This window comes from Rhinichthys klamathensis, unplaced genomic scaffold (assembly GCF_029890125.1).
Source record: "Rhinichthys klamathensis goyatoka isolate OS25496 unplaced genomic scaffold, OSU_Roscu_1.1 h1tg000431l_1, whole genome shotgun sequence".
Lineage (NCBI taxonomy): Eukaryota > Metazoa > Chordata > Actinopteri > Cypriniformes > Leuciscidae > Rhinichthys > Rhinichthys klamathensis.
Window position 1 is genome coordinate 567125 of NW_026606927.1, and position 10376 is coordinate 577500.

Consider the following 10376-nt stretch of genomic DNA (forward strand, 5'->3'; position numbering starts at 1 on the left):
CTATTCATACTAAAAAACACAGAAATACAGAGATTTGAAACATCTGAATGATCTGGCACTGATATCTGTGCTAGTTAGCGAAAAGCTTTAGTTACAGCACAGTTAGTTCCCAATGCTTGTTTCAGAAATGCAGCTGAGCCGCCACACCCGAGAGCTCTGGGGATCCAAACCCACCTGAGGATCACCCCACCTCCCTGAAATATGTGAACCCTGAGCCAAATCATCACAGACAGCTGTTGCTAAGTTTAACCCGCTAGTAATGGACGCCTGCACTATGCTAATGTCATGTAGCCAGACCTTTGACTAACAACATAACTCTATAGCCACTGGAATTGGCCAAGAACTGCCCACTTAGTCAGGAAGATGCCTTCTGACTGACATGTAAAGTGACCAATCACAGGTTTCTTTGTTCAATGTCATGTTCAGGGGCGTGTAAATGTTGATGCAATTACAAACTATCTATACTTTTATGTTTACCTGAATATGCCGCAAATATTCCCTTCTCAGTAAAGTTCTTCACCTGATTTTCCATTATAGATGTGAGAGGACACACAACTAATAAAATGGGATCACTTGGGAATCACAAGGGTTTACCTAGCTCACAAAAAATTCAACTCTCTTTTAAATTCAACTAAGTGCCTCAAACAAAACGCGTAATGTCTTGAAGTTTCTATGCCATGAACTTCACAAACCATTTTTTAAATCAAGCTTTTAGTTACTCATCTGAAGCGTTCATTTTTGCGGTATCAGAAATTAAGCGTAGCGTCAGTTCTGGCAGGTCACGTTAGTCAAGCTCGCATCAGCTGACTCTCAGCTGATACATGTCCTATAGGCAGTGGTGGAGGAAGTACTGAATCTCAGTACTTAAGTAAAAGTACAAATAACCAGAGAGATATTTACTTTAGTGAAAGTAGAAGTACCATAAGTAAAAAGTAATAAGGACAACCCTACTTAAGTAAAAAGTAAAAAGTACCTGATTTTAAATGTACTTTAAGTATTAAAAGTAAAAGTCCTTGCATAACAATTTATTCTCTTAATGTCTATATTCTAATGATTAATAAAACAGTTAATCCTAACTCATTCAACCTAATATTCCTATAATGATGTTCAATAATGATGGAAAATGACGTTTTTTTTTAAAGTTTTTGTCACCATTTCTGAACAAGCTTGCAATTAGGCAATATACACATCAAGCTTAATTTGACAGAGTTTGGCTGTAAACGCGATTCATTTATGGCGTAATTCTGAACCTCTTGGCTTGCCATACTAATCCTAACCAAACGTATAATAGGAGGGTTTTCACGCACCCCACACCACTACTAAACCTACCCATGCGTATCCTATGCACGTAAAAACAAATTTCCGCGTATAAATTGCACGATAAACACACTGCGTGCCATAGAGACGCATTTAGTGTGACCGGGTTGATATGGCAACCAAACTTCACTGGTGAGACAAACGTGCGACGAACGGACGGTCAGGATGACGTTTTGGCAGGGGAAAACTGATCAGAAAATTTAACAGAACGTTGTAGAAATGTAGTGGAGTAGAAAGTATAATAATTGCTGCAAAATGTAACGAAGTAAAAGTAATAAGTATGCACTTTGATTCTACTTAAGTAAAGTAAAGATCTGTGAAAAATGTACTTAAGAAAGTAACAAAGTATTTGTACTTCGTTACATTCCACCACTGCCTATAGGAATATGACGCCTATCACTGTATACATGTATAAGCTCCTTCAGTACTATCAGCAGATATCGTGTTTCTCAGGAGCGAGTTACCCTCCTCCCTCCCCAGCTCCTCCTCTCGCCAGTCAGTATGGCCTTCTCATTCCCCTCGAATCAGAATAAATTCTCAAATTATGTTGTACTTTATAATTTTTAATTAATGATATCTGCATACATTCATGTTGGTTCTGTTCTGTTCACCCTAAGGGGGGTTATTGCTGCTCTTATCCATGCTAGGCTGACTGGATGCACAGGGAGTTCTCGCCCAGAACAGAATCATACCGCCAATCCAAACTGTATGCTAATTGTCAATCATATTTGACGATAGTGGTCCTGACAGAACTTGTAAACACGGCTTAAGTTTCCTGGCGGACCATTAAAAACGTCCTGGAAAACCTGTAGGAGTCAGCCAATCAAATTAAAAGCCCATTCACACCAAGAACCATAACTATAAAGATACTGTAACGATAACTATATTAGCATCCACGCCAACACTCAATATCACTCTGTTTATTATAACCGCGCACTCCAGTTTTGTCGCCTGCCGCTTTAAATGCTCGAGCTCTTTAAAGCAGGATGGATTCTGATTGGCTGTCAATGTTTTCATCGTTCATCAGCTGCCGTTATTGTTAAAGTTGTTGTCTGGACTCTGCAATTCGTTTACATTTAGAATGATTTTTAGAACTATATCTTTAGCATTATCGTTATAGTTATCGTCCATGGTGTGAACGGGCTTTAAGACTTTTACCTTTGTGAAAGAGTTTTAGATTTGTTTGCCATATACATCAGATGATCAGTGAACAGAGTGTGGGCGGTTAGTGTGTGTAATGTCTGAGGCTCAGACTAGTGCTACGCTAGCATGAGCACAGTGTAAATGAGGCCTATAGCAAAGGTCTAGACCTGAGCTTGACCAAATTAATCTGTGTAAACAAGTCACAACTGCTCAGGGAGGGTCATTTAAGTCAAGAGGGAAGTCTGTCCACGTGCAATCTCCTCCGCCCAGTGTACCGCAATTAGCAAACCGCTAACCCATTTCTCATTTGAGCTAGCGACATTCCCTCACTTGTTGGACTGAAAAGAAAAGCCACAGATTTGGACCCAAAGACTGTCCTGTAAAGCAGCAGCAGCCTGTGGTTTGAGGCAATAGACCAGAAACATAGCAAGCTAGCAAACAGTCAGTATGGGAGTGATTCACTTACTGTACAGGGAATTGTCAGGCAAAATTACCAAAAATCAGTTCTTCTACTGTATGTCTTAATGGTATGTTTATTGAAAAGTAAAGTGGTATTCAAGCGGTTTGTCAGTCATGCAGTCAGTTTGTGGTTAGCATTGTTGACACAGGGAGTCTATATACACCACTCACAGAAACCGATATTTATAATGCACTCCCAGCAAAACAGCATGATAGAAAATAGTGATGAAGCTATAAATGTTACGTGCAACAAGTCAGCATATGATTTGAATAAAACAACCATTAAACTCCACTACATTTCAGTAATCTACTTGAGGTATAGCATTTAGTTGAGCTCATTTCAGAAACACAACTGCTTTGCCAACATCGAGCAGCCCACAGACTTTGCTTTTCTGAAGATCATGGGAAACCAAGCGAAGCCCAGATAAAAATATGTGGTTGGGGTAACACAGATGTTGGATGAATATGGAGTGAAACTAGAAACCCTAAATTAAAAAAAAAATCCGCGGGCATAGTCCTGTGGTGCTTTCCTTTCTTGAGGGCAAGTCCAAATGAAAAGCTTTCTAATGAGAGCAGCCTACATAGAGTACTGACCATTATAAGATCTTTGAACACCAAACTACCACAAGTTTCAGTCACAACACCAGACGTCTGTTTTGATAATAAAATTGCACGTGCAATCCACATTTTCATTGCTTTTAAGGAAACTCGATAATAAAAAATAACACTTTTCTCCGCACTCAAAGCACTTCACATTTGCAAAAGGGAAATCTCCTTAACCACCACCAATGTGCAGCACCACCTGATGATGATGCGACGGCAGCCATATTGCGCCAGAATGCCCATCACACACCAGCTTATTGGTGGAGAGGAGACAGAGTGAAGCCAATCAGTATATGGGGATGATTATGAGGCCTTGATGGACAGAGGCTAATGGGCAAATTTGGCCAGGATGCCGGGGTTATACTCTTTCGAAGGACACCCTGGGATTTTTAATGACCACAGAGAGTCAGGACCTCAGTTTAACGTCTCATCCGAAGGACGGTGCTCTTTGACAGTATAGTGTCCCAATCACTACACTGGGGCGTTAGGACCCACACAGACCACAGGGTGAGCGCCCCCTGCTGGCCTCACTAACACCTCTTCCAGCAGCAACCTGGTTTTCCCAGGAGGTCTCCCATCCAGGTACTAACCAGGCTCAGCCCTGCTTGGCTTCAGCTGGCAACCAGTATTGGGCTACAGGGTGATAGCTGCTCTTTGATGAATAACTTTCTTTGTGAACATTAAAAACTATGATCTATATACAGCATGAGTGTGCACTATGAATGTAATCCTGGCATACTACATCAGCCATGTAGTCATTGTCATGTGACCTACGCCGTCATGTGACCCCCTATGACCTCATGGGGTAGTAAAGGGTCCACTGGATGCGTATTTCAGCCCAGTCTCATCCCAAAACGTCATATGACTGACGCTTTTGACCATACGTCAACATCCGACGTTTTAGGGTACCCTTTAACGTCAGTTAGATGACGCTATCTAATCCTAACCCTACCCCAGACCTAAACCTACCCGCGTCATCTAACTGACGCTAAAGGTAAAGTGTCAGTTAGATGACGCCCTAGGATCGTCATCTAACTGACGTTAAAGGGTACCCTAAAACGTCGGATGTTGACGTATGGTCAAAAGCGTCAGACAGATGACGTCTTTGGATGAGACTGTGTTACGTATTTCATAATCTCTGTTATTCAAATACTATGCATTCTGGCATAATACTCTTTTGATATACTGTTTTTTGCATACCATATAGTTGGAAAGTATGCATATTCAGACAAAATTCCAGAATGGTGTTGGAGAAACTCTTAAGATGGCTCTCCAGGAGCAGGATTTGACACTCCTGCCCTAATCCTGACTATTAGACTTAAGTGCATAATCAGTGTCGTAATTATGGAGGTTTTCTATTATTTTTTAAGTAATTGGATGAATGTCTTCATGGTGAAGACAATCTTATTGGCTCAAGCCAAACGTAATCGATAGAGCAGTCGTGGCCTAACGGTTAAAGAATCAGATTGTTAACCTGAAGTTTGCGTATTTGATTCTCAATACCAGCAGGAAATGACTGAAGTGCCCTTGAGCAAGGCTCCTAACCCCCAATCGCTCCTCGGGCGGCGCAGTGAATGCCTGTCCATGGTTTGAAGTGTGTGTATTCACTACTCACTACTCCTGATGTGTGTGCACTAACTTGGATGGACAAATTTCGAGTATGGGTTACCATGGGTTGGCCTTCACATGTCACTACTTTCAACATGAGCCAGTACACAACAACAGAAAACACCCTGAAAACTATCTAGTAACACTGTCAACCACCCTGAAGTCCCCATAGCAACATGAGAAACCCCTGAGAACACCTTAGCAATCTCATAACAATGTCTTGGCAATCACCCACTACATTCTAGCACTGTGGCTTGACTTCCGCACTGGCAACCAACACTCGTTACATCTATTAAAAATCTCACCAAATGAGAATAAACGCCTTAAAGCACAATGGGTCAAAGATGGCTGATTTTAACCATTTGACTTAAGTTGTAAAGCTACCAGACAACATTAATAGTACTGTGTGGGACTATGAGGGCTTTCCATAGAGCTACCGTCAAAACAGACAGCGCAATAAAGTTTCACCACCTCATTAATGTCACTCTTTTTCCCTAGTATTATAAAAGGGGAAACCCACATACTGTTTCAGCCTGTGCTGGTCAGATATCTGTCAAAGAGCTTCTGTAATTTTTTTAATATATGAAATGCTTTGTCTGTTCGGGACATATATTACTAGAAGGGAATTACCTGGTGTAAATTGATGCACTACCTGAATCAACTTAACTGTGAAATGTTACAACTGCAAACACAAAGCACACCAAATACCAGATTTGTGAGAGGAAAAGGTCTTTTAAGTAACTCTTTCAGGATTAAGGACTGTTCTGAACCAGTATCTCGCAAGATCACAACAGGTTGATACTCAGTGTCAGACAAAGAAACCGTACCAGCACGAATGAAAGGTTGCATGACTTATTCTTAGTTGCAAGCATTGTTTGAATAAGCAGGCATGTGGCTGACATCGTAATAATGCTGCACGACTGATTCACAGCGCCATTACTACTATGTTCATTCAGCACCAAAAACAGATGTCAAGAAAATGATGTGTATATTATGTTCACAACTATCAGATGCGATAAAAGCACTGAATTCTTGCTAAAATGCGGGAAAACTGTCACGTAATTACTTTAATTGGAGCTATTCGAGGGTAATAGCCGTTTTGCCAAACAAACTCTCAATGCAAAAGCAATTAAGTAGACACTATTTAGATTATCTCCATTTGTATCGAGAACCAGTCATCCGTCAATGCTTGAGATGCAGCCAGACACTGTATAACTTTAATTATTTATATTTCCGCTTTCTGAGCGAGGCAGCATTACCACAGGCCCTCTATCTCAACACTTCACCTTTCATTTGGCAAACCTCATCCAAAAGGCATTAGCCTGCTGCAGTTCTTGCTGCCAAGAATCAATTTTCATTGTTAGACTTGACAGACTTTTAATTAGTGGTGTTTCTTAAGGCAAGCATCGATATATTGCTAATAAAGGATAGTGATTTGAAAGAGGAGAGGTGTACTATTACTTTTCCAAACCATCGGATTAACCCTTGTGTTATGTTGCGGGTCAATTTGACCCGTTTCGATTTTCAAGTTGTTGGAAATACTGGTTAACCTTTGTTTTTTTTCTTGATATTTTGTGACTTTTTCTCATTTATCATGATGAACATGCATGCAAAGTTTCAACATGCTGATGTGTTTTGACATATACAAACAAAATTACTGTTACGTTCGTGATGTTCGCGGGTCAATTTGACCCTCATAGACAGCCATTCAAAAGCAACTGTACAGACACAAAATAAAAACATTTATTTTCTGTATGTCAGGGCACTTCAACTCCAGTTCTAACGTGCAAGTGTATCTAAAAGTGCTCTAACCCTAACCAAACACACTTGAAAAAGCTAAAATTACAGTGTTCAGAATTATTTGCAAATTACAGATGAAAATCTTTGTCAGACACAGATAGTAAAATAAGCTCTCATTTCAATATTCAAAATATCTAAAATACCTAGTTTTTAACCAAAACTTTTATGTAGGATTTTCAAAGGCAGCTTCACAGAGCCAAAAATAAATAAAAAAAACATTTATTTGATGTATGTTTTTGTTATGTTTGGTTTCTCACTTCCCAGTGAGTGAATAATGAAACTAGGAAAATAGGTCTTAGGAAACTAGGTAAAGTTAACTTAGGAAAATGAAACATTTTCATTATACAGCATTTTTTTTTTGTTCAGTTACGATGTTCAAAGCATAAAATGTAAAAAAAAAAAAAAAAAAAAAGGAAAAAAAAAATATATGCAACAAAAATCAGTATACTGTTTATTTTCCAATTTTGTCAAAAGAAAACTGTTTTAAAAAATGTTTTAAAAACATTTTCATAAATCATATTTTCAGATATAATGTTTTTGTAATGTTTGACAAATGTTGATATTAAATCTTTGTTGTTTTTCATAGTGTGATTTTTGAGGAATTGTATTGAGTCCAATTAGGGTCAATTTGACCCGGTCCATAAGGGGTGTACACAGAAATCGAACAGAACACAAGGGTTAACTCGGATTATAAAAACAGGAAAAAGCTCCATAGACTTTTATTGAAGGAAGGCCATATCTAGAGACTATAGCTAATCAACCACATTGAACACCTTAGCAACCACTCAGAACACCCTAGCAACCAATCAGAACACCCTAGCAACCACTCAGAACACCCTAGCAGCCAATCAGAACAACCTAGCAACCAATCAGAATGGCCTAGCATTGTTGCAGTAAGTTTTGGATAGACTCAAAGAAAAACTTCTTCAGAAAAAAACTGTTTCTCATGAACTGAGTCCAATAAGTGTATTAGGACAGTTCCTAGTGTATACTAACACACGCTGGTCCAACAGACTATTTCTGCAGTGTGTGTATTCTATGGAATCACAAAGATGTAAGCAATGTAGCCAAAATAGTTTTCCATCTGTTGCTCACTTCTAGTCTACGCAGAGGGGTTGACCTGGTGCCAAATTTAGTCTCTATTTTAGCCACATTTCAAATTCTTGCCCTCTGGGTCATATAGGGTGATTCGTCAATAGTAAATCTTCTCTCAATGAGAACACACTTGTGGCAAAAACACACATTACCAATGGCAAGGTAACAGCACCAAAACCATCAGGTTTATGAGCTTCTATAATGCGTTCGTTTGGGACTGATTTCAAACAAACGGTAACACTTTAGAATACGGTTCCTTCGTTAATGAATAACTACACAGGAACAAATGAGTAACACAATATTAACAATCTAGTAACTACTATTAACTAACAAGAAATTCTGAATAATGAAATAGTAAGTAACAGCGCACAGATGAAAGTGGTAGTTCACTATTAACTAATTGATAACTACTATTTTTTTAATGCTTCCCAGAGAACTACTGAAGAAGATTAATAGTTCATGCAAAACTAATCAATAACTAATGCAGGACAAATGACTAGCACTACATTAACATTAATAACTGCTGTAAACAAATACACAAGGTTTATCAATATGTAATAGCATAGCAGACTTATGATTTGGGAAATAATTAGCCTATGCTCTCTCCTAGAGAACTATTTATCAACTGAATAATTTTAAAGAAATGGCTTTTTAAATGCAGTTGTCGGGACCTTACTTGTCCTGTAGTGATTCAATGCCAGTCCAGAGGAATGCCAGAAAATTGGCCAGAGTCACGGTGACGGCTGGAACATATTGAGTTATCGGCCATCCAAATACCATATACAGTGATTTTATTATTTAACCTATACCTCGCAAAAAAAAAAAAGATTTTATTAATGTCTCCTACCTCATACGTGCGTGCAAATATCTTGTGAAGGATTAGAAGATTCTACACTTTAGGATTGGCTTTTCATGTAATAATCATGATAACTAACTAGTAATTACTCAAGTGTTACTACATACTTCTAAAGGAATGACTAATTATTTGGATCCGTATTCTAAAGTGAAGATCATGGTAACTAACTAGTAATTACTCAAGTGTTACTACATACTTCTAAAGGAATTACTAATTATTTGGATCCGTATTCTAAAGTGAAGATCATGGTAACTAACTAGTAATTACTCAAGTGTTACTACATACTTCTATGGGAATTACTATCTAAAACTTCACCAAAAACCTCAAAAGCTTAAAAGAATTAGTAATTCCTTTAGAAGTATGTAGTAACACTTGAGTAATTACTAGTTAGTTACCGTGATCTTCACTTTAGAATACGGATCCAAATAATTAGTCATTCCTTTAGAAGTATGTAGTAACACTTGAGTCATTACTACTTAGTTACCATGATTCTTACAGTAGTTCTCTGGGAAGCATTAAAAAAAAGTAGTTATTGATTAGTTAATAGTGAACCACCACTTTCATCTGTGCGCTGTTACTTACTAATTTGTTAATCAGAATTTCTTGTTAGTTAATAGTAGTTACTAGATTGTTAATATTGTGTTACTCATTTGTTCCTGTGTAGTTATTCATTAACGAAGGAACCGTATTCTAAAGTGTTACCAAACAAACTAGTTCTCTAGTACTGAAATGCTTTTCTAGCGAAGAGGAGCACAGTTATGCGCATCAACAATGTATGTTAGTGTCAAAAAAATAAATAAAAAGATTTTGGTGAGACTGTAAGAACAAAGCAACACAGAACTTACCGCCAGGGCTTGGAGCCTTTCCTTATGAAGTTCAGCTTCAGCCATCCTGGAAAAACAAAGGTAGAATTCTCAGTAACCGTGAGATTGGTAATCCCAAGTGTGTTTGTGTGTGTGGGGCGTGGGTGAGCAGGTTAACAGACACAGACACACGCACACACACACACACACACACACACACACTCTCTCTCTCTGCCCTGGTCCTCTGAAGTAAGCCAGCTAGTGAAAGACACAGTGTACTGAAGGAAAGATCTTCTCATTCACTGGCCATGTGTCTGCCAGGCTGCTCTCCTCTCTCTCTCTCTCTCTCTCTCTCTCTCTCTCTCTCTCTCTCTCTCTCTCTCTCATCTCTCTCTCCTCTCTCTCTCTCTCTCTCTCTCTCTCTCTCTCTCTCTCCTCTCTCTCTCTCTCTCTCCTCCTACATCCCACTCCCCTCTCTGTCACTGGCCGGGTTAGAGACAGATGACAGGGTCTTGAACCCGCCCCCTGTGTTTAGAAGAGAGCTACAGGCGAGCAGGCAGAGAGATGTCACTGACAATACTGTCACACCTAACTGTGACTGCTGTGTGTGTGTGTGTGTGTGTGTGTGTGCGCGTGTGTGTGTGTGTGTGTGTGTGCGTGTGTGTTCATGTCTTTCTATCCCGGTGGGGATT

The 10376-nt window shown here is 39.1% G+C and overlaps 1 protein-coding gene across 4 annotated transcripts in view; it reads right to left on the reverse strand.

Moving 5' to 3' along the window:
• LOC130071175 (A-kinase anchor protein 2) overlaps window positions 1-10376 on the reverse strand; it is a 112542-nt gene that overhangs the window by 84043 nt on the left and 18123 nt on the right. For all 4 annotated transcript variants that reach the window (XM_056235825.1, XM_056235823.1, XM_056235822.1 and 1 more), the window contains exon 2: window positions 9727-9772. In XM_056235825.1, the coding sequence (XP_056091800.1) occupies window positions 9727-9771 (45 nt within the window). In that variant the 5' untranslated portion in view covers window position 9772. The remainder of the gene's footprint in view (window positions 1-9726; window positions 9773-10376) is intronic.